The following is a 27,557-nucleotide window of genomic DNA, read 5'->3' on the forward strand; positions in this document are numbered from 1 at the left end:
GCGTGCACCAGTTCCCACTAATATCCAGCAACTTCGCACAGCCATTGAAGAGGAGTGGACCAACATTCCACAGGCCACAATAGACAATCTGATAAACTCTATGCGAAGAAGATGTGTTGCACTGCATGAGGCAAATGGTGGTCACACCAGATACTGACTGGTTCTGAGTCCCCAGACCGCCAATAAAGCAGAAACAAAATGCACATTTCAGGGTGGCCTTTTATTGTGGGCAGTTTGAGGTACACCTGTGCACTAATCATGATGTCAGATCAGCATCTTGATGTGGCACACCTGTGAGGTGGGATGGATTATCTCAGCAAAGCAGAAGTGCTCACTATCACACATTTAGACAGATTTGTGAACACTGTTTGAGAGGAATGGTAATATTGTGTATCTGGAATGAAGTTTAGATCTTCAAGTCCATCTCATGAAACATGGGAGCAAAAACAAAAGTGTTGCGTTTATATTTTTGTTGAGTGTATTTCCATGGCTGATTGGTGCCTAATCACTACTCACCAGCTTAACCTGTTAGAATGAAGTAGTTAACTTGACTGATGATTTGTCGGTATCATGCTAGAACACTGTGCCGATTTAGAATCAAAAATATGTAAGTGCAATTGTCAATTAATCGTCAAATTAATCGTTATCGGCTAAATGCCACAATTAATCGTGATTAATTTTTTTGCCAATATCGCCCAACCCTAACGTGCACACACCAGTGTCCCGAAAATGTGCTTTACTATAGTTCTTATTTCCCTCAATTCATCATTTTAGATCTGAATTAGTGTCGCATGTAAATTTGCTTTCTTGGGCCAGGTGAAGACATTGTACTCATGCATGGGCACCTCCACCTTCTCAGTTTGGTAAAAGGAAAACCCTGAACAAGATTTTGTGAATCAGAGGCTCTGTAATCAATTTTCTTAAATGCTCAGTGGACTCACTCTTAATTCTGTTTGTCATATAAAGAATGTCAATCCAGTCCACACACAGACCTGTGGACTTCTCCTCTGTCCATGCTTGATTAACAAATTTGTGACTGCACTGCGAAGCTTTATTTATGCTTGAGTGCTTAACGCATCCATCCATCACAGAGTGGCAGGGGAAACTCTTAACAATCAAGGCTAAACATAAGAAGTATGTTCACCTTTAAACTGCAGGGAGGCAGGTATACCAGTACTGCAGGGGATCCTGAGGGTGTGCTACTGCATAGGTGGTCTCGGGATCACGGTGTCATGCGATGGCAACAGTTGATGTTGTCTACAGGCTTTGCTAGCCTCAGGTTGAATGAAGATGAAAACAGACAGGGGCATCCAGTGGAGAGGAGGCTGTGGAAACATCTCATCTTTCACTCATCTGCCTGCCCTCCTGCAGCTTAATGTGTCAAACTGAATCTTTCCTCTGTGAAAAGGTCACTATGCTTACATGTGTTAAACTCATGTTTACACTAAAAGCCAGACCTCCTTCTACCATACAGCTTATCTGAGAAGGAAAGGCAGAGATATATGAATGATGGCTGCATCCCTCTTTTGTTTATTGCAGTTCTCTATCATGACCCTCATTAGTACACTTGTGGTCTTCCGTCTGTGACATATCAAAGCGTGCCAGGAAACAAGTCTATTGCGTTACTTTACAGTCCTAGAAAAACTGGTTAGAGCCCAGCTGAAAGGTGATGAATCGGTTAATCTTTTTAGAAGCTTGTGCCATGGATGATGCTTTTTTTGCTTTTTCTTCTTCTATGAATGCATTGTCCAAATTATTTTACAGCCAACAATTTTGTTTGTGAGAGGGATTAGCCAATGCATGAGTATTGGAGAAGACGACCCGTGTTTACACAGCCAACACTGCTATTTGCACAATAATTATATATGAATGACAATGTGAAATCATATCATAATAGAACAGTACCGGACTGTGAAAAATAATACCTTCTCACTCATCATTTCTTGTAACACCACCACTATAGTGAATTTGTCACCTTGTCACCTGCCAACCATGATTTTTTTTTCCCTTACTCTAACCAAGTAGTTTCATACTTCACACAGTAACCTATGTCTTGCCAGAAACTCCATGGAAGTTTCAATTAATGTAATGGTTAGAATAGAAAAATGGTATGTGTGTGGATTGCTTGCATTGACTGAAAAAACGTGTACTGTTCTGTCACTCAACAAAATTCTAATCATGTGTGTTTCACCTCCACACAGACCACACCTCTCAAGTCTGATACTGTACATGTAGGCTGAAATCACAGCTGCACCACTTTCATTTCATCCTGATCCCACAAACAGACATTTTCATTCTCCTGTTATTTTCCTCCCCCTCCTTAGCTTAACCAATGCCTGCCATGAGTCACGTCCTCAGAAGTTTCAAAGTCAGCTAAAGAAAAGAATCAGCTTCCTGTCTGATTTGCACTTTTGTTTGATCTCCATGCAGACAGGTGGGCATCGCGGGTTAACTGGATTTCATCTCACTGTATCTCGTGCTATGTGTACAAATGAAATGCTAGGTGATGTTTCATTGAAGTGGCTCATTAGCAGCGGAATATTCGTGGATATGCTATAATGCAGAATGTTGCTGCTCTCTCTCTTTAGTGCTCACATCACCCTAAATTAAAAAGAAACTGAAATCTCACACTGTAAGTGTGACACATGTAAGTGCAGTACATGTAATGGAATTGTTAGCCAAACGTGCTAGTAACAGGGTCAATTAATGCAGTTATCATAATCAATCAGTGTAAATTGCAGGGTTTGGAAATGAAGCCACAGACACTGTGTGGGCTGAAATGTGAGTTTAAATTGCTTTTCAGCCTATGAATTAGACGGCCATTATACTGATTGCCTGAAAAGCAACATTGCATGTGTTATCATGTGAGGCAGCGTACAATGTGCTATTTTTAGCCATGGTCATGTTCTCACATGAATTAAAGATTCAGACCTTTTAATAATTTATTGTCATTGAGATAGATGTTTTGGTTGGCTTCCCACGGTCTGGCTTTGAAGCACCCACCTGTGCGTTTCTGTGTGTGCACACACGCTGGATGAATTCCTGTCAAAAGCCGTCATGAGAGGAGCAGGCAGCAATGATGATTCACTCATAAACGGTCCACATTTAATTACTCCCAAATCAGGTCACATGGGTACCCAGGAGAAAGGGCTGCTTTGCAGTGCCAGTGGGCGATCAGATGTGAGTCACACACATCAAATCACAAACCACTCTAAGATCCCCATGGCTCTCCATTCACGTGAACCAGATTTCAATCTTCAGTGCTCACACCAAAGAGATTTCCGCCCACCAGGTGTGTCAGAGCTGGCCTAATAAACCTGTTTGTGTATTAAACACTGTGGGGACTCTTGATATTCCTCACAGACATTGCTGTGGACAAGTAAGCACAGCAATAACTCCTTCTTATTAAATCTCCGCTCTTTTAAGATGCTCTCTTGTTTGTTGTCAAGGTTACCATAAGCTTACACAAGCACTGGCATACAGATAGCTGTTCCCGTAGCTTGGAATTATCCCCGCTTTTTTCTGTCCCAGCCAGACCTAAGCTTTGTGTTTTGTTAGGTTTAATAATACCTACTATGTATAAGAGAAGATGTCTGTTGGTCTGCCTCACAATAGGGAGTGATTGGCAGCCACAATTGTTCTGAAAAGTTGCTGGCAGAATGGAACATAAAAATGTTTTTTTCCTACTTTAAAAGTCATTTTGATGCACTGCATGCCAGCTTGTTATATTGAATTGTTCCAACTTTTGTGCTGTGACTGATGGTCAGTGGTGTTTATCTCCAGACAAGAAATCAATACAAATACAGTTTGTGGGCACTGATTATGATTTCATATTCCACACTCCCAGCATCTGCATCCACTGTGTCTTTGTGGCTCATGTTAGAGTTTGTTGTTGTTGCTTGTGAGATGCAGCCGTTCAGATTGTCCGTCACACTGTGTGTAGCAGATCTCAGTTTCTGGGATACAGATGTTTCTCATTCTTTTGCCCCTATATATGCAACCTGTTTTGTTCACATCCAAGGCACCATCACTCAGTTCATCCCCATACATTCATACCAACACTCACCCGTGTTCCTTCGCTTGCTTGCATGCACACTTTCATACAGGTGTAGTAAAATCTGACTGTCCACACAGTGTGCTGTGGCTCTCAGATTCAAAAGAGGCTACAGCAATTTTAAAGTATGCAACACAGAAGCTAAGCAGGCAAATAAGATCAGAATTATGACTTACTAATGCAACAAGGTCACTGTAATATCAGACTTACATCCCTTTTTTTGCTTCCAGCTCTTGGCAATGAGCATTAGCTGATCCAGTCATTCATCAATCAGTCATTCAGGGTTTTTGCTCATTCACTTTCTCACTTTCTTTCTGTTTCCTAAGACAAGGTCCTCTTTGGTTTCTTTTCTGGCTCTGCTGCAACGTCTGCTTTGAGAATAAAAAGCTACATAGCTCCATCTTTTAGTTAACTGCTTTCTCCCCTTTTGAGTGGCTGTAGCGATGTGTGCCATAGACATACGTAGAGAAGGTTGAAGCAAGGCGTCTGGACTTGTAGAGTTTTCTAGAAGACGTTTCGCTGCTCATCCAAGCAGCTTCATCAGTTCTAACTGTTTGGTGGGGAAACATGGTTTATATGTGGTTACAGACCTCAGTGGGTGGGTCTGGGTAAAACTTTAAAAAACTTACAAACAATAGCACTAAATGTTTCCATACTTACCTGTGATGTTCTGGCTGACTGGGCCAGGTGTGTCTAACGACTGGCTAACGACTATGAAACTGCCGGAGGGGGACTGATTGACAACCCTTTGTTCTTACTGTGAGTATGTGTAAACCCACCCACTGAGGTCTGTAACCACATATAAACCATGTTTCCCCACCAAACAGTTAGAACTGATGAAGCTGCTTGGATGAGCAGCGAAACGTCTTCTAGAAAACTCTACAAGTCCAGACGCCTTGCTTCAACCTTCTCTACGTATGATGACCTGGATGACTGAGAATCTTCATCAACACGTGCCATAGACATGTTGTGTGTAGTTCCCTTTGTCTCCCCACCTGAAAACGCATTTTGTCACATGCTGCTACAGGCGCTGTGATGGGTCCAGGCTGTGCTGGATGGGCCATTCACAATGTTATGAATTGGCTTTGGATATGATACATCATTAAAATAATTTTGTAAGCATTATCCCTTTAATTCTGCTGTAATCTTAACGTGCAGGTCTGCTGGACTGACTCATTGGGGCCACCTGAGGAACTGCTGTTGTTGCCACTTGGTCTACACTGCTTCATGAAGGTGGAGATCTTTATATAGCCCCGGAACTAACAGGACAAACCAGCCAGTTACTCTAGTGATTGGTTAGTTATTCTGGATGTGGGACAGGACAGACAGAGAAAAAGCTTGTGTGGAGCATTAAGGCAGACTGGTCTGAGGGCACGAAGGTTTACAACCAGACCATAAAACCTGCATTACACACTTGGCTGGAGGTTATATCTCCAGGTTTATGTTAACTCAAAAACTGATATTTGAGTTTAAAAAATAAAAAAAATAAAAAAAAAACTCAAAATGCACCTATCACGATGAGGACAAATTGCTTCTCCGTTCCCCTTGATGTAAAGCCCATTAACTGAGAGAATGAACACGGCTGAGGCCCCGTTTCTACCCGAGCAGGCAAAGGGCAGAGCGGATGATAAACGGCAGCTGGACAGCAGGAGAGGACAGTTAGGAAGTCAAAAGGACACGAGAAGGAGACAGAATCACTGCTCATCAATATAAAACTACTACCATCCTCCATATAAATGTTACACAGTAAATTCTCTTATATGTGTTTAGTATTAATCTTAACTTCCAGAGTCTTTCAGGGACACACAGGAAAGACAAATTAAACATCACAGCCTCATGTTGTTAAAAAGTAAATGGCTTTAGTAAATGTAAGTGTAATGTGCAAAGCCTGCCCTCAGGTTGCATTGGAAATGCAGTCTCAGGTAAATTTACCCTGACACACTGTAAAACCCATGGCTATAAAGCACCTCCGAAGAGCTTTTATCAGTCTTAATGCACTCTTCAAAGAGCATCCTTCAATCTGCATGTCCCATCGAGAGGTGCTGCTTGACCGCAGGCAGAGGCTACTGTGTCGGTCTCGCTTCACGGATGATGAGAGAGACCATTTGGGTGACCGATGAGCATCTTAACCTTTAAGGGTCGCTGAGTTCACCATCACAGAGGGATGGTCATCCACACCCGAACCTAGAAAACACTTCTTCACTTGTACTTGTTTGGATACTGTCAGCAGATTCTCAGTGTAACATTTGTATTTCTATGCACGGAGGACATTTTGTTTGACCTTTGATGGTTTGACAATTTCCATCTCTGCTGACTACAGGCAACTATAGGACAAGCAGTGCTTCTTGCTCACAAGCACTTCATAGCTGTGGTCCTTGATATACAATTTCAGAAGACTGCCTCTGACTCACATTTTCTCCACAGTTCATTGTACCCCAAGCAAACAGCACCTCTGTTCATCAAATGCAGTATTATATCCCTGCTCCCCGTCTCCCAACAAGACTCTTTGATGTCAAATTGACACTTTAGTGAACAGCTCTTCATGGATTTGATATTGCCTGGCAACTGCAGGGGGGGAAAAAGTGCTCTTCTTGTGGCTTCTTCTGGTTGAGGAGCGGCTGGTATAGGGAGGACGATCTGGAGAGGGTAGAGACGAAGAGGAAGGATAGTGGATGGTATTAATAGTAATGGTGATGTAGCTCTCTGTTTGGCTTGCCTCCAGGCAGTGGAGCAAAATTAAAGCCTAGAAAATCGGATTATGGAGTCCCTGGGGGTGGGATGCCATGTAGCCAGCTGATGAGCGCTCATCTACTCTTAGCTGTGTTCTTGCTCAGTGTGGGCTCTGCTGTTTGCTGGGAGGCCAATTTGTTAACAGTGATTGGTTGTTAGTGTAGCTTCATCCCAGTGTAATGGGGGTCCATAGCTGAAACAATAAAGCTTGGGCTATTGTCATGCAATTATGTCATTTTGACGCATGGCACTGGCCGATATATTATTTCTGAAGTCTGTGGCTTTGCTAATTGCCAATTTTGCCCCATAATCAGCAGCACCTGTAGTGTCTAAGTTATCATAAAGATACAATAAATTGTCTTTCACTTCTCAATACTTGTCATAATGTAGGAAAGTGTGTAACATCTGTTACTTGTATTAACTGGGTGATGATGTGGGAGGCGATGACGGACAATAATCCTGAATGATCCCTTTCTTTTATCTCTTTCTTTTCAGTGGCACTGCAACTACCAGTTATTGTCTTCATTGATCTAATGGTCGATTTGTAACTAATGAATGTTTTGAAGATGGAGAAAATGCTGGGTTTTGTCAAACTAACAAAATAAGGCACAAAAAAGTAGCAAAATCTGTTGCCAGTTATGGATTTTATAAAATGAGTTCTCCGCAGACACCTTACCGTTTTACAAATAACTAACGTAAAATATAGCTTTTATTTATAACATGAAAAAATACGTGTTCAACATATGACAGCATGTATTTGTACAAACTGTGTACACACAAAGATTATTTGTTTACAATATGTTAAAATATTTAACTTAACATATGATGTATTATATTTTGCTTTAAAATTATTATCAGTTAAAAACTATATATCAGCATGTTTGAACCAAAATGTTCAAGGATCATTGAATCCTGTGTTAAAGTTGATCCAACTGTGTTGGCATTTACCGCTTAATTTCTCCATAAAAATAACTTCATGGCCACACATCCTTCTGTTATAAAGACGATAAAGTCTCCGTGAATACAGATGCAGCCAGGTGCAGCTAAGCCTCAGAAAACCCTCCTCTGTCTGCGGTGTGCCGTCTCCGTACAGTCAACCCTGCCCAAGCTCCTCACCGGAGCTGCTCACACAAAGGAGCTCATTGTGTAACTGTGCCTCAGTTTTAATGAACCGATGCTCCTGCTCCAACACACTCCTCCCTCTCCGCCAGTCCCCTCCCCTTCTCCCACCTCTCTCATGAATATCAAGTTGCTCTTTTCTTCATTATTAATGAGCTGGTGTCTGTGTAGTCATGTGCGCTGAGGCTGAGGAAGAAAAAGGGGGGGAGTGTCTCTGAGCGAGAGTCACAACTCTGGCGTGTGAGCGTGTGTGAGTCTGAAATAGAGAGGAGAGAGGAGACACTCCGGCTGATGCTGAAGCCGCTGCCGCTACTTGTACCAGTGCTGAAGCTGCTGCCACACTGTTCATATCTGAACCTGCTTCTGCCAAACACTCAGCTGGAACTCTCTGTTCTTCTGAAGCGGGGCTCCTCTGTCTGCATGTGTGAATGGGACGCCTGGAAAGAGATGCTTGCCTAAGAAGTGACTGATGAAAACCAGCGCTCCAGTGTGGAGGGTGACCCCCTGTGTCTGTACCACCACTGCTCGGGGAGAATTGGACGCCTGGCGTTTCCACGACAACTATAATGGGTTGCAATCTGTGTACTTTACAGAAGCGAGAGGAACACTACAAGCTACTGTATGAGATTGCACAGGTGAGCGGAGGCGTGGGCATCGGTTATGTGTTATTTTTTGTGATTCGTTATGTGTGCTGTCAGGAGAGCTGCTTGTTTGTGAAAGATAGGAGTATTTCTGATAGCCTAAAGGAGACTGAATGAGGAATTCATCTAAAAAAATGAAGTGAGGCGGCAGAACACACACACAGAGAGAGAGAGAGAGAGGGGCCACTTACACACAAGCAGATGTGTTTTGAGTAATGAGCAGTTTTTTAGAGAGGCGCTAGTGTGTTGTCCATTCATCCTGCTGCCGAAGCTGTGCTGAGGAGCAAGTTTTTTTTAGATATAGTAGCACCTGAGCGCTACTACTCTGTGTGTTTGTGCCAATTACTCCCTTGGATGATGTTCAGAATGTCTAGTTGGACAAGTTTTCTTTTGGCACTTCTGGAGACTTGATGGTCTTGATCTCAGCTCAGATATACATTCATGCAAAGACACTACTGCAAAGGGGTGTTTTTTTTATAATGACTACTTGGGTGGCTACAGGATTCCTATATTTATACAATGAATTATTTATTCAGATCACAGACAGGGCATGTGTGTCATTGACTGAGGGGAAGCCAGAGATAAACAAGCATTTACCTAACCACCTCCAGTCCGCTTCCATTGATGGGCTAATAACTGTGACGCTCTGCCTCCTGAAGTGAAGTATTCGCCTCAACTCAACCCCCCCCCCCTCCTCTCCAGAGGCGCCTGCCTTCACGCCACTGTGATCACAGCCTCATTAGCCATTTTATACAACCATCCTGTGCATTAATTAGACGTGAAATGTCTCTCTTTACCCTTGTGTGGTGCAGGGTGAGAGTGAGCAGGGGTGGTAAACTATCTCAGGTTAGCCTTTAGGTTTGAGCTCCTGTGCAACTTGAGGCGCTGCCAAACTCCGGTAATGTCCATTGTCAGCACCGTTACACACGACCCGTGTGCTGCAAGCTTCTGGATCAGCAGCGAGGGAGGTTGCATTCGCTAATGGTCTGTTTAATATTAGCAGACAGACAGAACTGTCGAGGGATCCCTGAAGGATGAGTAGGTAGTCACTGCTCTGCCTTCCTCTCCACAGAAGGACCATAAAAATAGTGCTGTCTTGGTGCTTATCTTGGCTTTTACGCCTCTCTCTGCACCAGTTGTTAAGATATAGCGTTGACTCCTTTTTTTTTCCTCTCGGTTTAGCAGAGGGGATCAGTATCCGCCAAGTGGGCTGGTCTCCAGGGCACAGTCGCCGTTGTCAGGAGCTCTCTGGCATGTCTGTCCACCCACTGATATACTGAGCTGGTTCATGCATGAGCTGCAACATCAGCACCTACTTTTCAGTGGGAGGGAAGGCGCGAGGGATAAAGAGTATGGGGGATAAAGACTTGTATGGGAATAGAGACTAAGCCATTTAAGGCGCAGGGTTAAGGGCATATTAAGGAATTAAGGTGACTCATCATTAACACGGAAAAAACATGGGGAAAGAGTTCAAAGTCTAGCATTCAAACATCCACCTACACAAAACACAGCAAGTACAGAGAAACATCAACACAGCCGTTAGAAAAGAAGAAGACAGACAAGAAGTAGAGTCTCCTTGAGCAGCGCAGCTCTCCCTGCAGCTATACAATATGTCACTGTGTCTTTGTGGACAAGAAACTGTGTTGTGACAGTGGGACGCTGCATTCACAGCACACACCACTGGCAACCTAATCCTCTTCCTTACATATCATCTGTCTAGCTTGCTCAGTTTTCACCCTCTCTACATGTGTTTTCTATCATCCTCACTCTTTGCTCAGATGTTTGTGCTGTCTTTTTGTAATGCTACACACACACACACACACACTTGCTGCTCTACTCTGCTGTAATTATGCAGAGTTGGTGAACGTGTGTATTCAAATGAGGCTGAAGTGGCTTGCTGGTTACGTGGCGTGACTGCCCAGACTTGTAGCAGGTTGATTTGAAGAGCAGGAGTCAGTCACAGGGGTAGGTTAGCCACCTTTCATTCCCTTCCCTTCACACCCAGAAACAATTTTGACGCTCTCTGTCTGCCTGACCCCACAAGCTGTGGGGGATTTATGAGTGGCTGGCTCTCTCACTCTCTCTCTCTCTCTATGTATCCCTATTTTCTTCTATTCTCACGGCGGCGGGTGTTCTGCATGGAAATGTGTTCACCTTTTGTCAGCTGGCCTGCCAAGCTATCTCACCAAGCTGACCTTTTTTTTTTAATTTGTTAAATAGGCTTTCTTGTCTGGACAAGAGGACACAGGAATTTTCTCGTCACCTTGTTTTTTCTCATTTTCCGACCCAACACTCCACATTCTACTGTCTTATTTCTTTGCCTTTTTATTTGTCTCCCATTCTCTCTGTATGATTCCTCTCATCGCTCATTTTCTCTGATTGCATTGATTTCAACCTTTACTCCAGCTGCTCTCTGTTGGATGCCGCTCCACTTAACCTTGCAATGCCTCTCTTATAGAAGTTTTCTCTTCATCATTGGTTAAAAATGAATAAACTGTTGTTGAACTCGTCACCCTGAGAGATTCAGCAGCTCTCGTGTTATGGTCAGCCATCGCTCTTCCAGCTTGTGCTTACCACCAGGTGGCTGCTCGAGCTAGTTTTGCAGCTGGTAGCATACTGTAAGCTGACTGGTGCTGTGGTCTGGCAGAGCATTGTAATTCCCATCATACCCATGAGTTCCCCCTCGTGAGTGTCACACATTGTCTGTGCACCACTAAAACCCAGTGATGTGTGGCTTTTTGGGGCCTAATTAGCAGGATGGCAGATGTTGATGAGAGGAGCAATGCAGCGTAACTTGAGTTAGGGTAAGATTTTCTACACTGTGTAGATTCACTAATGGCCTGCATTGTATTTTGACAAAAGCTTGAGATCAAAACAAAGATCCCAGAGGGACGGTGATGGGTGTTAAAACTGCACAGTTAAGCTGGCTCCATGAAACACTAGCAGCTAGCAGCTTACCTACTGCTGCACAGAAACCTTTTTTGATTTCCAATGAGCTTTAATCTTTGTTGGTAGAAGTTTCAAGGCTTTTTTTTAAGTTTAAGTTTTTTTAAGCAGGAGAAGAATCACTCTCCACTACATTTGAGAAATAAATGGAAAGCAGCTTCTCGGCTCAATAAGGCACAGCAGTCCCTGATAACTCGCTGATGCATATGAATGAGAGTGAGGCAGCGCACACACACACATTTCTCTCTCCAGGAAACAAAAACACATTCTCAGTGAATATTCTAACTACAAAACCAGAAAGCAGTATTCATGAATTTTAGAGTGTGACAGCACTCGAGAGGCCAGCTGTAATGTAATGGAATCTCAGAGTTTAGTGATGTCATGTCGAGCGCTGGCATGAGGTCGACAGGACGGGACGGACAGATGTGAAATTAAGCAGATCTAGAATTCATTTGTTCCTGAAGTGAGAAGTAATTCCCAGAAGCTTGGTCCTGCAGCACCAGATGTGAAACCTGTGGACCGTAGGTGGTCTGTGGAGGACACAGATGACTTGCTGCTTCTGCTGCTGCTGCTGCTGAGACACCATTGGTCATGTGTGTATCCAGTAAAAGGATGAAGGGCTATCACAACAACCAGACTTCCTAAGGGGAAGGCTGGCATGCTGCACTGAGATGCTTGGATCATCACATGCAGAACGCCTGCACAGAGTTATTTCATTACGGTATGCGTGGTGCAGGAGCTTCAAAGTTAGTTGACATAGATTTGCACATCATTAAATCTTTAATGGTTAGGGTTTTTTCTCTGTTTAAAAGATGACAATTTGGTGGAACATATTTCCTGCTAGTGAGAAAAATGACAGTGGTGCTTTAAAGGCTTCACTCCATACTCATATAAGACTTTTGATCATGATGATGGCATTTCTCAACAAAGCAGTGTGGGACATGTTCTTTTCCCTGTTTGCCTGCTGCTGATAAATTAATGAATGAATATCTTCTGACGTTTATGTCTACCACAACAAACAGACTAATTGGAAGAACAGTATAGTATATATAAGGTGAATTTGCATTGGAGAAAGATACCTCTTGAACCTCCCACCTTCCTGTTTTATGAGCGTTCCTGTCTTGTGTGCTGGTGATGAGTATGATGGTACATTAAGGCTGTTGAACCTTGCTCTCAACCCCCCACCACATCCTCAGCACTATCTCCAGACAGTTAGCTGCAAATGTTCTCATCCATCTTCTTGTCCCAATATGTTTTTTTTTTTTTTGAAAGATGTCCCTCAACCATTAAAATTGATAGTGAGTGAAGAAAGAGGGGGAGGAGAGAAACAATGTACTGCCTGATTGATCTTGTGTCCATGCTGAAGAAAATTAGCCTTAAAGATAATGTGTGCTTTTTCAACAATACAACACACAGATGAATGTTTTTGAAGTGATGTGTACACAATTGTTGTCAGGCCTTTAAAAAAAACCACATCAGTGCTATTCCAGTGGCTCTTTGAGCCAGCTGTGTTTGAGTACAACACAAAGGGATGACTGGCTTTGCTGCTGCTCGCCTCTGGCTGAAATTGAAATCTAAATATGCTGAGATGATCTTTTTCCACTTAGGCTGTTTACAAAGGAGCATTATTTACCTCCCCACTCTACAGCTACACTCTCCCTTCTCAGCGTCTAATGCTATTCCCATACTTATCAGGTTGGTAATGCAGCAAACAGTGTTGCATAACGGCTGCTCACGCTGACTGTGTAATTGGAGATTTCATAGTCTAATTTTGTGTGAATCACACATTCAATTGCTTGACTGCATCTGTGTATCAGATTTTGCTAGATTGATGTTTGTTCAAATAGATTTTAAATAAAGTATCTCAGATAAGCAGGGATTTAAAATACAGTTAAGAATCTAAAAATCACACCTGTATGTGTGGAGATGTGTGCTACATATACAGGTGTTGCCATATTTGCTGCAAGATATGAAGTCAATGGATTTTATCAGTCAGTTCACTAAGTCTCACCATGGAGGAGCAGAAGGGATTTAAGAGGAGAGCTGATAAATTGACCTTTTCCTTTTCATCTGTTTCTTATCTCAATAAGAACCCAGCTGACCTTTTCAGGCACATATCTCGTCTCTGGACCCCCCTCGTGTCCTTGTGGCTCTACAGCGCAACGTGCCTCTTCAAATTTAGTTTTTATCTCCTGTATGTGCTTCCGTCTGTACAGATTTCTTTCATTACTTTCACCAAGGAAGAGCCACACAAACAAACCGTGACGCACCATTTTCCTTTGGGAACTAAATCTGTTTATCAGAGAACACATTTTCTTTACTGCACTTTACGCACTGCTGGGATGCGGAAGCACTTCCTTTGGCTGCCTATACTGCCCTAAAGTATTAGAGAAAGGGCCTGTCATAGGAGGCCTTCATCTGATGTACGTGCACAGAAATGACAAGAAACTAATTATAGAAGCAAACAAAGTGCCTGAGGTCATTATACACATTCACCTTGTTTTCATTACCTCCATCACCTCATTAATTCTGTGGGATAAATGTGATCTCACCCTCAAGTCTCCCTTTGGCAGGGGATCATGACATCAGTATGTCGTCATCTGTGAGTAATATTCAGTCTTGTCTCACTGCATGTTTTACTTTCACATTCTCATCAAGATCAAAAGCCGTCGACTTCAATCAGACTGAGGTGCAACTGAGAAAATGAAGTACATGCCTGAGTATCTCAATGGCAATCCCCAGTGACCCAGAGACTCTATTTAATGAATTGGGCCCAGTAAAAGATGACTCAGTAGTCGTGTGCGTGTGTGTGTGTGCATGTGTAGAGAGAGTTGGAAGCAGCATGGCTCGAGGCTTGGGGGAAATAAAATATTTTCTGTCACAGTGTTTTTGTTTGTTACCACATTCCTGCCGGTAAGCAAAGGACAAAGGAGGCATAATATTCTGACCCCATTATTACCCCTGACTTAATAAATCTGAACATGACATTATGAATTTCAAAATAGCTGCACACACACACACACACACAGCTCTGGCATGTGCAGACATGACTGTTTATGGAAGTATCTGCGTGTGTGTGTTGGCTTCTGTGCAAGACTTTGGACTGTTAAATTATGCTCTCAACTTGTGTGTGTCTGTGTGTGTGTGTGAACAGACCTGACAGCTTGTGCTTTTCAATACAAACATTGGTGGAAACAAAGAGCTATGTGATACACACAGGGGGTTGTGCATCTGCATCCAGGGTGCCTCTTAGCTGATTATCTGTGTTTAAGCAGACAGAAGGGCTCTCATTAATTTATCGCTATTCATGAGAAAGCATCTCCCCCTCTTTTCCCAGTTAGTGAGGATTGTGTGCTAGGGAGGAATTTTAGCTAGAAACATGCATATATACAGGTAGCAGAGTGGGGCTGGGTTGTTTTTTTACTGTTACAGCACAGGTAGCATAGGGATGATTTATTTTGCGTCTAAGAAAATCAATCAGCACCCAGCCTGAAGCCTTTACCTGCTTCGCAGAGGCTGCTAGCATTCAGATGCTGGTGTGTTTGTCTCGCTGGCGTATCTAGTGGCAGCCTGACCCACCATCACCCCCACTGCATTGCAAACCTGCACTGCCTGCAGCGCTGCATTTATTTTAGTTTATTAATGTTAACAGATACATACAAATAATCCTCAAGACTGTACCGGCACTGTTTGGGTGTTTTCTGTGCAGTTGTTGAATGGTGATGGGAAACTGGTCATTTTATCACTGCTGTTGAACTGAGGCAGGGCCTGACTATCTACACATGCTCTCTCTTATCTGTACCATGCAACATATTCATCGCCCAGTTTCCCTCCAGCCTTAAAGTATCAGCCCTAACAATCGCAGGTGACATTTGGAGAAATCGGATGGTGTTGGTGCAGGGCTGCCCGCCTCATCTATATTCGATCAAAAGAAGTGACAAAGCCTTTAGTTCTTGTGGTGGATGCTTTCATTGAGTGGCCTCTTCCACCCCCCCCCCCCTTTTTTTCTATCATTTCTTCTTCTACTTTTTTTCGCCTTTCATTTTTTAACCCTGGTATAACTCTTGTGATGGAGCCTATAGCAGGTGTGTATGTGTGTGTCTGGGTGAATGAATGATGCTGGCAGGGGTCAGGTGATCTGAGTGTGTCTGAGGTGGATGAGGGGTGATGCCGTTGAGAGGTGTTAGGGTGACACAAAGCCCACTGGGTGAGGCAGCCATGCTGGGTGTCACTCCACAGGTCAGTGGACAAGCCCTGCAGCTCCCATGATAAGCCGGGCCTGACAGGCATTTGATGGGAAGGGTGACACAAACTCACACCTCCCCGCTCCACAGCTCGCACGGCCAGGCTCTTAGGAGGAAAGTGATAAGAACCTCCATGAATGCGTCTAAAAGCCTTTTTCCTAAAGGGTTCAAACCAAAAGCAGGCTGAAAAAAAAGAGGAGCCGGTTACATCCAGTTTTATTAGCCTGACTACAATAGCTGTGCAGCAAGCCCTTAGCTCAGTGTGTGTGTGTGTGTGTGTGTGTGTGTTTCCTTTAATAAAGCTTGTTTTCAGATTGCAATTTGACACATGCAGTGAGTGTTTAAGTCCTTTAAGTCCTAAGGCTTTATTGCCGGTGCTGTCACACACTGACACACTGACACAGTTACAAAGGCTTTTTAATGAGCTGCATTTGCAAAGAGCGGCTTTACAAAAACTACAGGCTTGCTCAAATGAAATCAATGTCTCATCAAAGCAGGTGACACCTCAGTGTAAATGTCATTTTAATTAAATTGTAAAATCTATTGAAAACGTCCCATTGCATTAGAGGTTTAAGTAAATGGTTTAATTGATCCCCATTATGGTTTCATATGGAAATCAGGTCTGATGCAGCAGAAGCACCGTTTTATTCACGCTTCACTTTCGTGCATCAATATGAGCATGTGAGAAACTATTTTTACAACACAACACATTGTTGTGAAACAGCAGCTAGCAGAAGTTCACAGTAGGAAGTAGATTCAATCTTCATAAGGTTGGAATGGTGACCGTGTTTTCTCCCCCGCAGCACTGCAGTCAACCCAGCACCTCCTACACAACCCAGATCCTCTCACACTCAGGCCTACTTCCACACAGTCTCAACACTAGCAGGCAGACTGACAGAAGGAGGCTGGAAGGGGGCGGGAGAGGAGAGCGCACCTGCCTTATTTGTTTCCTTGTAGTGCAGAAACATAAAGCTGCATTTAGAGATTGATTTCATAAAGCCTAGAAAAAGTGTAACTTTAGAATGTATGTAAGACTCAGAATGATGTTATATATTACCAATATTGGACAAAAATAATATGAGTTTTTTTATCTTCCCGGATGAATGGACAAATTTTAGCAATAACACAAGTAAGTCCATATAGTTGCAGTCATGTTTTATATTTTTTTTTTGTCAATGTCAATGAACTTCCTTTACGCTGAGTGTTTCTTTAGATGAATGTAAAGATATTTTCAAAAACTGCTGTGTCCTGCATGAGTGTGAGGTTGTTGCAGTGGACACAAGGCTGACATAATATGTATTAATAGTGATGATGAGGTGTCCTAATGTGTCACAGTATGGTTAAAACGGCATTGAAATAAGCTTGCTGACATGCTTCAGCTGTCTCATTCAGATATCTCTTTCTGGTGTCTTCTCCAAGAGGCATTCCAGGCACGTCTGTTTGGGTTGAAACCAGAAAGACACACACGAGGTACTTCGGTGCATATCGTATGTGTCTTGGGAACACCTGAAAATCTTCCAAAAAAGAGAAATATGACAGATTTATTGAGGTGGACGCCCTGCCAGCTCAACACAGAGCTAAATCAGTTTAGCCGAAGGCCTAAATATGGATGTTTTTAGACTGCGAGAAGTCAACAAAAGACTTATATATATAGATATTTTTTTGCAGTGAAGTTGTGTTTAATGTAATTCATTCTCAGTAAATGTGTGCATTTCCTATTCATTGATGTGACTGTCCTCTGGGGTGAACACCGTGTGTGTGCGCTCGAGAGACACAGATCAAGAAAGGAGAGACAGTGACAGTGGATAATGTCGGGTGGGGGGGAGTGGTAGTCCATTAGTGTCATCGGCGTGTCACTAACTCAGAGTGTCATCGGTCCATGTCAGTTTCTCTGCACCGCTTGTCAAATGTGAAGTGGGAGTGGCTGCTGTCATTTACACAGACTGGCTGAGAATTTAGGAGGGAGTCTGATCAGGGCCAGAGGAGTGCAATACAAAACCTAGAACCTGTTTAATGGATCTTCATACTAGGTCTGATATTGACTTGAAATCGCCACCATTTATAGTAACACTGTTAAACTAAGTGAATTTAATTTGAAAGTAGTTTTCTTTAGAAGCGTGCCTTGAAATTGAAGGAGCCTGAGGGAATCGCAGAGAGGTAATCAATATAGGAATGTCTGTTTTTAGATACTGCATTCTAGACTCTGAATTAATCAATAGTAGAATATGCTTAGAAAGAGAGAGTGAAGGGGGTGGGATGAGGATGGCTACTTCCTCCACCTGAGGGCTGCATTTCATCAGGGAACTGACAAAAAGCAGTAAAACGAGGACAAAGAGCACTTGACATGCTGCTCCTCTGTGTTTGTCCAGTTGTTATGTGTGTTATGCAAGTGTGTGTTTGTGTGTGTGCTTGTCTGCCAAAGCATCATATCATGTTTTTTTTTTCCAGCTCTACACTACGTTTCTGTCCTTTAGGGAGACTGTTGTATTTCAGGAAACACTGAATCTGGAAATATCCTGGTTGCTTGGGGAAAATCTATCACCCCTGCTTGTTCTTTGTGCAGCAACGAGTTTGGCAGTCACGCAACTGAGGGAGTTCCGTTTTTCTCTCTGTCTTTGCCTTGACAGGTCTACACTGCAGCCCACACCTCAGTGATGGCCCCAGGTGAATCCAAGACATATAGGTCTTCTCATGTCAGAAAATGGCCACTGAAGGCTCAAACCTGCGACTGTAGGGGAGTCTTTCACCTCAAATAGGAAACATTATCAAGTCCAGATGTCACTCTATGCTGTGATTTATTGAAAACTATCAAAGGCATTTTTCTCACCAGGCTTCATGATGCTCAATGACACTTGAAATGTATACTCAGAATGCAGGTTGTAAATACAGACTACAGCCTGTCCTCCAAAGTTAGAGGTTACATTTTGACAACTTTAACTTGTCATTTGGTGTATATTGAAATTCCAAAATATAAGACATCCATCATCCCGAATATCCCTGAGGGACCTTCCCGAAGGGATTAATAAAGTATATTCTATTCTATCTGAACTCGCTTTGTCCTGCAGTGCAGGGTCACGGGGGGCTATGGCCTATTCCAGCTATATGGGTGACAGGCAGGGTACACTCTGGACAGGTCACCAGTCCAGATGTAAGACATGTTACCCGTCAAATGAATAAATCCCTAAATAAATGAGGGCAAATATGATGCCACACAGGCTGGCTGGAATCTCCATAAAAATGAATATCGTACAAATAGATATTTATAAATAAAATGTGTCTTTTGTTCCAGTAAGTGAATCAAGCCAATAAGCAGTGTGGATAATGGCGTCTGTATCAGTGACGTTATTTCCCTTGTTGATCCTGTTGCTGCGTGCGGAACTGTACCCACCTCCTGTGCTAAGTGTTTTGGCTGAGACTGAAATGTGTGAAACAAAGTGATACAGAGGAAACCAACAGTGCCAGATGTGAGCAGCCCTACTGCTGCTTGGGACCAATTAGCATTTGTCATGACCACCCTGCCACCAGTCTGAATGTTTTGAACATACAGTTCTTTTCACTTGCAATATGGTTCATATTTTATTAGCATCTCTAATTGTCTCCATCTACAGCCCTCCTCCGCCTGTTTCCCAGACGTAGAATTGTTATCAGAAAATCACAGTGGAACAGACGCTTTGCTCCCGAGCAGTCGCGCTCATCTAATTATAAAGCAGTAGGTAAAATGTTGAGCAGATGCCCTCCACCAATCCCCCTACCCTCCCCCCCATCTCCGCCTTCCAATTGAGAGAGCCATTTGGTCTCATTCTTGTGTTACATTGGCTCCACATGGAGTGCTGATCCTTGCCAAGCGGCTGCCATGGCATAAATGAACCTAATTGCTCGCCAACTCTGCATACTGTCCAGCAGACAAGAACAAAAGAACTTCTACTTCAGTTAAAGTGGTGGCATACCCTGCTGCGGTGCCTGACTCCTCCAGCCTGTGCTGTCTAGTTTAGGAGTTTGCGTCGCTGCAGGAGGTAAGGTCACTGCGCTACCATCAAAATGTCTAACGCTGTAGGTCGAAATGACTAATGGCCTCAGTGTCCTTGCCACCTTGCATTTGGCAGAGTTGTGGATCATTAGGCTGTTAGTTATGGTACAACAAAGAAATCCCATTATAAATAGCACAGACAGAGATGAGAGAGAACTTTTGGGACGTTACTGTACATCCTAACTTTTGTGAATGTTCCTACAACTTGCACTGCCAGTCAAGGCAGTCCTTTCAGGTCTGTTTTACCACCACAGGAACTCAGGTCACGCACAACATGTCTATTTGTTTACAGGAAGCTTCAACCTTTGTGCTTCCGTTGCTGTGTAGGATCAACCAGGTGATGTAATAAATCAATGTCTGACCTGAGCCACAACATGACAGAGCTAAACAAAGCTTTGTTTATCTTTTTCTTCCTTTGTTCCGTCAGGTACAGGTCGCTTCCAACATAAAGCATTAGATTTCTGCTTTTGCACCAAAATACAGGATAGTTATATCTGAATGGTTAAAGGCATCGTCAAGGTTCTCAACACAAACATCTGCAGCTGAGAAATAGACTCTTTAGTCAGCTCTTCAATCTAGTGGTTCTACTTTTGATTGGAAACACAAAGAGCCGATAAGAGGACAGTTTCATGTCAGGTTTCTGCAGTGGAAAAACATTTTTTGTGTAACCTGGAAGCCACCCTGTTGTCACCTTATAGTGTTCACAGTATATACTTTCCTGTACTTACATTTTTTCCTGGATATTTTTGGCTTGTGCTTTGCCCCTTAGCCATTTCCTCTCTCACTCCTGATTCGTGCTCAGTGTAATTGCCACAATGCCTTTCAGGACTGAAGATTACTGATTGTCCATTTTCAAAATGTTACTTTAGCTAAAGTAACATTTTCTGCCACTCGAGTGGTTGATGGCTGCAGAGTGTGTTTAATGTAGCAGCCATTGTTATGATGTGATGGCACAATTTCCTGGCCAATCATAATGAACAGCACTGGCACCTGCACCTGAAAGTATCTGAAACTTGTGTCCAACTTTCAAGAAGTGCCAAACTTTATTCTATCAAAGTTCTTGCCAAGTCATGCAGAGAATAATGAACATTTGAGCAGAACACATCGGGAAGCGGCTGCATTAGGTTGCATTAAGCTACTGTCATGGAAAAGTGGCATTTGTTTATTAGATTTAATTTAGACTGCATGCTGTTGCTTCTTCTCCTCCAGTGTTCACATCTTTCTCCTGGCTTCATTACACCCCACACCACACACACACTGTGCTGGGGAGGCAGAGCAGCTGTCATTTCTGTCTGGCAGGAGTGTCTCTTTTCTCCACCACAGCCACAAGTGACCTGTTCTTGTCGTGTAGCCAGGACAGACGACAGCCCCTCTGCAGCCTGTTTGGTCCAGGTGTGGACTCTGAGTATAAGCTTCACCGGTATCAAAGCCATAGCTGTGTTTGCACTTAACAGCTCATTAAAATTTAATCTTGGCCTTGTGGTTTAAAGCCTTGTAAAACAGTAGTAAATTTGTGGGCAGGTAGGGTAAGCCTGAAGTACACATTATCCATGCAGGAACAATCACATGCACATGGGCATCTATTACACGGTCAGACTATAAATCTGCCTGGAATTAACCAGTGAGCAGAGGCTGATTGCTGCAGCGGCCCCCTTGCATTCTCAGGAATGAGAATAAATGAGCGGACGGTGGCATGAACAATCCTTTATTACACCCATTAGCCAGGAGAGCCGGAGCCTTATGAATCCGGGGACAGCAAACACGCAGCTCAGTCGTCACATGTGTGCCCTGCTTATGGTTCCCATGGCAGTGTGGAGACCCCCGCCAAACCCAACACCACACATGCATACGATTACCACATCAACCTCCAAGTCTGTGCTCTCTTCATACAATCAGTGAATTCCCTGCAGTTTTCTGCTTCATCTATGTAATGTCGAAATATTTTTGAAGTGCCAGCTAATAAGTGCAGCTTTTGGAGTGCCTCCATGAGCACAATATGTCCATTGACACATTTTCTTTCTGTTTTGGAGAAACTTCAAGTTGTGGCAGAATCATTAATCAGAAACTTTGCTGTTTAAATCATAGCTCTTCCCTGGATGCACCCTACAAACAACAACGCCAGGTGTTCTTAATCAAGATCACTTTGTTTGCTTGTGTTTTTTTTTTTTTTTTTTTTTTGCATGTACTTAAAATTGCCAGGTGGACGACTTTTTTTCATTAATGTGTTCTCCATCAAGGCAATGTTACAGCTCATTTACTGTGCCGAGCGTCCGGTCAAACAAACATGTTTTGACAGGTGTTTCATTACTTTCTGAATAACAAACTGAGGTTACTTCCTGCTGTTATGTAGACAGAGACGTAGGTCTGGGTTTGTTAGACCCGGTCTGTATGGTTAGACCTTCTCTGACATTTTTCTTGGTGTCTTTGTGTAAATGACCCCCCTGCTACACTCTCAGGTGATTCTTTCTGTTTTGTGATGGTTGCTTGACAGCTTGCATTCTGTGAATTCTCGATTCACACATATTAGACTCAGGTGGACATTGGTGTGAGAATGAAAGGTGCTATTTTTGTCCGGTGAGTCACGAATAAGACCCACTTGAAGACCATCAGCTGAACTGTAATATTTCCTCAGACACACTTTTCTGTTTAATGAACATGATTTTTTTCATGTTTCTTCCTTGAAAGCCTGACATGCTGAAGTGCAGTATTTATCAGTTACTGTAGCTGAGCATCATTTCTGTCTCCCCTGTTTGAGCTGTGTAATCAGGACACAGTGGGAAACACTGAATTCCCTTTGTTTATTGACTCGGAGACCTGACAAGGAGTGAGACTCGAGTGGGTTGAGAGAAAAAAACCACTCACCTAACCTCTTGCTGGCACTTTTGCTGTGCCATGAACAACACGGCAGGGAGCCGTGAAGTAGATTGATTACACTTGTGATCACTCTTCAAAGATAATGTCCTTCCTTTTAATCATGCATTGTGCTGCTGCTCTTTACAAGGATAAGATTATCATCAGCAACTTCATCACTGTCTCATTGTAAATGCCGTCCTAATTGAACACCTTTCCTTGGAAGTCTTGATCTTAGTGCTGTGTATGTCCTTCAAGGAGAATTTGGGTTTTTTTTTTGTTTTTTGTAGGCTGTGTGTGTGTGTGTGTGTGTGTCTTCCTCATGCATGGGCATTGTGAATTTTAAGAATTTATTTGTCCTTAGAACTTCACTCTTTGTAAAAATCAAAGCAGGGTTTGTGGTATGTTAGCTTGATCCCTGTGGTGTCGAGCTTTGCTCAGTGTTCTGAAGTCGATAGCCTTGTATTTACTTATTGGTTAACAGTGAGGCCTCCATAAACCTGACATTTCATCAACCTTCCAGCTATTTTACCTGCCTCAAATCCACTAGCTTTGCTTTCTGTGAATCATTCCCAGTGTTTGAATTAAGATTTGGAGATGAGTTTTGTGAAAGCCTGAATGAGAGAGACCTCACGGCCTCAAGCTATTATCAGTAATTGGGTCTTTTTATTCTCTCTTTTATATTGGCAAAATTGACCAAACTGGCTTTTGGTCAATTCATGAAGCAGTCTTAATTTTGGATCCTTTCAAATCCTTTGTGGTGGCTGGCATTTGTAGTCGTAAGCTAATTACTTTATTTGACTCTGGGGAAACTCTTTAAAACAGCTGCCTGAGGTATGAGATAGCAGCTATCACACACATTGTACACAAAATTAATATTTTTTCTGTAGCAAGTAGACCTGAATTTTAAACACCCATCTTCATTTTTTTCCTCCCAGAACTAGCCCTTGGTTAATGGCTAACAGGCAGATCAGTGGTCAGCCGCAGGGGTCCTGACTGACCTTTCAAACCCTCACAGGTTATTATTTGCGCTGTCAAAGCTCCACGTGCCACCGCCTGACCTCCAGTCTCACTTCCAAACCAGCCACCGTGCGACAGCCTCACAAAGAGCCAAGCGAGGAGAGGGGAGGGGAGGGAAGAGGAAGAAAGACGAGATGCTTTTGTTTTGGTCACGGATGTGTCTGGCAGTATGTAAATAGTGCTTATCCAGTGTTAATTGCCTGTGCGGCTAGGATGAGCATATCGAATGTGAAGGAAACAATTTACTGCTTTCAGAGTCTCTCCAGTCCAACATGAATTAGACCAGATCTGGCGTTAGATGACAATGCCAGTGCCATCTGCTACCTTTGTCCCCTAATCCTGATTCTAAACATTCACAGAGAAAATAACAAGTGATTTGTACAAATAATAAACACTGTGCACGGTCAAGTTAATTATTAGGGTGCTATCACAAAACAACCTGACAGATCAGAAAAACATGAGCAAAATGATGAGAACAGAAACTAATTTGGGGGTTAGTCAAGGCAACTTTTGCACTTATTATGCCTTTTGTGCTGCTGTGTTTGTGATTCAGGATATTTACAGACTGCTAAATTAACCAAAGGAGTCGTAATGACAGCTTTTATTCAATAACAGTACAGTTCTGTGTAGATGTTTGTCATGTAACGGCTAACTGCTGCTTGAACTTTAGACTTGAGAAGGGTCACAAAATCTGCCCACTAGCACATATCAACAATTTAGGACAAATGTGTAACATGACCTGATGCTGAGGGAGGTACATATACTGTGGGCTATGTATAAATGAGTAGGTGTTGTACCTTCCTTCCGCCTCATTTGCAGCACATAGTGAGGTGTTCCATGACACTCTACCCTCTTGGTTTTCTACAGTCAGCATATGGATGGCACCATTACTCCTAACAACATCCTTTCACATCAGCCAAGCCATTTTGCTGATCTGCACAGCATCATCTCACCACCCCCCACCCCCACCCCAAACCAATTACCAGTTATCACCAAGGAGGTGGAGGCTGTTCATCCATTAGTTATTAATCCACCCAAGAGCTGCTGTTACTATAATTTGATTTCCTTCCTCCATTTTACATTAAAACTCACTCCAAGATGGCAAGATCTGAAAAGTTAAGCACAGAGATTAACCGTGCATCTCTAAATCTCCTTAACAAATACACCCTGCATGTACCATTAACCTTGAACAAGCTGATTAACTTAGCACTCTGTTTCCCTCACTACTCCCAAATCATATTTAGAATATGCAGTAGCAGAATTTCATAATACGGGCAAAATGGGATGCTGCAATTATCTCACATCAAGCTGTAATCTGTTAGTGATGAAGAAGGAGCACTGTATTAATCTAATTACACAGGAAAGTGTGGATATTATTACACAGAGCTGTGATAGGCCACATGAGGAAGTCTTTGCCTATAACATGTCTGTAAGGACTCATTCCTCCAGTTCATGATGATATCCATGATGAGTTCAAGTCGAGGTAACATAAGTCCAGTTGATGCATTTATAAACCCGTGGATATCTGTCTATACCTTTGACAGCATTCTGTCATATTATGGTTGATGGTAAGCCACCTATTTCTTGATAAATATAGGGAACAGCATTAAATAACCAATTATCAATTCACTTCTCCACCTTTTATGCTTCTCAGTGTTTTCAGCATTGAGCATTGAGAGGGATCTTCTTCTGTCTTTGTCCTTTTTGACATAGTTGTCCTTGCGCTGAGCGATACAGCAAGAGATTGGATAATAATAAATGCATGTAAAAAGCGCACAATGAATTTTCAGAGCACATCGAATGAGGTGATACACTTTGAACGAGTTGCGCAATAAAGGGAGTGCTCCACACAAGATTGGTGCTCAGACAAGAAAATTGGCAGAATTCATCAAATGTTCTGCGGGCATAAAACCTCCGCAGCAACGCACTGAGCCTTTAATGTGAAAAATAGCCCAGGGGCCTTGTGCAGTGTGTTTTATGTGGTTGGAGGGGTTAAAGGAGCCCTGGATATTGGTTCATGTAGAGATGTTGTGGGGATTGTCAGATTTCCCCAGTGGTATCCTCTCTCTCTCTCCCTCTCTCTCTGTTTCATGTCATTGGAGCGTTGCTGGAGTCACTGAGACAGTAGCGCTGACTGTCTAGGAGTGATTTATGCAGTCATAAGGGCTGTACTGTAGCAGACCTTGGCCCGTATTTTATTCTGACACTTATTATTGAAATGAGACATTTTGGTGTAAAGAGGAACCAAATCCGTTTTCTCACAGTAGAGGATGAGGTTAGCAGTGACGTTCACATCGAATTTCAGTCTTCCAGCAACTGGGGAGTCCTCAGGGAGTATTTCATTCCACTTCTCCACTGAGTGTCCTTGTTCTCACTTGTATATAGACTTTTGAAAATGCAAATTCAGTTTTACATGCTGAAAGACTGAATAGCAACACCCTGTTGATGTTGTCGGAGCAGCAGCAGCTGCTGCACAGGTGCTTGGTGAAGCCAGTCCTGTTTCCTCTATTGTTGCCTAGACTCATCACTGTGTTGCTTACATAACATAGTTATGTTTGCTAAAAGTCCAGTGTTACATCAGTTGTAGTTTGAGTATTTCTGTGGCTTAGATAGCCTTAAATCATCGATTCAAAGGTCGGTATCTGTTTTTTTTGGTCATCTCTCTGCTATTGTATGCAAGAGAAATATATGACAAAAACAAATGATAAAAAATACCTAAAATTGGACTAGAGCAACATTATGACATAAAGTGCTGTAACTTATTGCTGGATTTGATAGAAAGGTGTCAGAACTCACAATGAAAGTACAACAGGAATTCACAGGAAAGTCAGAACTATAAAGCAATCCAGGAACTTGGCCATGTCTGAGTCTTCTACATTGTGTGTGTGTGTGTGTCATATACAGAGGGATTGGCAAAAGGAAGGCAGCATGATGCTGGGGGCAAAGTAATGCTGAGAAACCTTGGGCACAGTCCTAGTGGCAATGCTAATTTTGTTCCCATGTACTCTATTTTCTCTGCCTCTGTCTGCTCAACCTAAACTAAACTAAATACTCTAACCTAAAGGTGATGTCATTGCAGTCTATTTTTTGTGCTACTGATGCTTCAGACCTACACTCCATCTCATCCAAAGTGTAAGCAGCTATCAAAACTTACAACTTTTACTGACTAGACCCTGATGATGAGGGGTCGTGTTTCCTTTTTCCCCCAAAGATCAGAAGATGGAACACACATTTAATCGACGGTTCCACACTCCTGGGGCTGAATGACCTACATGTTACACTTCTTCCATCTGCCTGCATACACTTAACACCCCGCAGGCTGCCACTCAAACCAGCAGGTGACGGCGCACAGGAGATACAGACTGTGTGTAACGGAAGCTTACTGCATGTACAGATGTTAAGCACAACACCCAAGGTTACGCGATTAAACCTTGGGTGCCGCTGAAAGCCTTGTTTACATGTCAGTGTAGCTCAAGTAGAAAGGGTGACCTTGATTCATTTATTTCAGGGTATTTCCAGTTCAACTAGTAAATGTTTGAAGACAAACAGTTTCTCCTTGTGCACAGCATAAAGTGTATAAAATTGAAAACAAAAGCATTTCATTAAGATTCAACGTGCTACATGCATGCCATAAAGCAGTGTACGCAGTTAATTCAAAGGCATAAAAAAGCTAATGGACTATTAGAGTCTGCTGCCTGAGGCTGCCTTTTCTCTGCACTGAACAACTACATCAATCACTTCTATCAGTAATCCCCCTGCAAGCTGCTGGCAGTGTCTGTGCCTGCTCCTACAGAAACCTGCAAAAGAAGCATCGGATGTGGCTGAAGTTGACATGCTCACAGATAAACTGGCCCCACGTCCCTACCGCTATCACTACATTCTGCCACTGGCCTTTGGAGATATTGATGGGAGGGGGGGCAGCAGTC

General features: G+C 42.9%; 1 protein-coding gene across 3 annotated transcripts in view; it reads left to right on the forward strand.

Moving 5' to 3' along the window:
- Positions 1-27,557, forward strand: part of LOC114452618 (PDZ domain-containing RING finger protein 4) — a 104,349-nt gene that overhangs the window by 53,583 nt on the left and 23,209 nt on the right. The window contains exon 1 of one of the 3 annotated variants that reach the window (XM_028432035.1): positions 8,447-8,538. The exons of the other annotated variants lie outside the window; for them this stretch is intronic. Within the exon in view, the coding sequence (XP_028287836.1) occupies positions 8,470-8,538 (69 nt within the window). The 5' untranslated portion in view covers positions 8,447-8,469. Of the gene's footprint in view, positions 1-8,446; positions 8,539-27,557 lie in introns of those variants that run through there. 3 annotated transcript variants of the gene reach the window in all.

This window comes from Parambassis ranga, chromosome 19 (genome assembly GCF_900634625.1).
Source record: "Parambassis ranga chromosome 19, fParRan2.1, whole genome shotgun sequence".
Lineage (NCBI taxonomy): Eukaryota > Metazoa > Chordata > Actinopteri > Ambassidae > Parambassis > Parambassis ranga.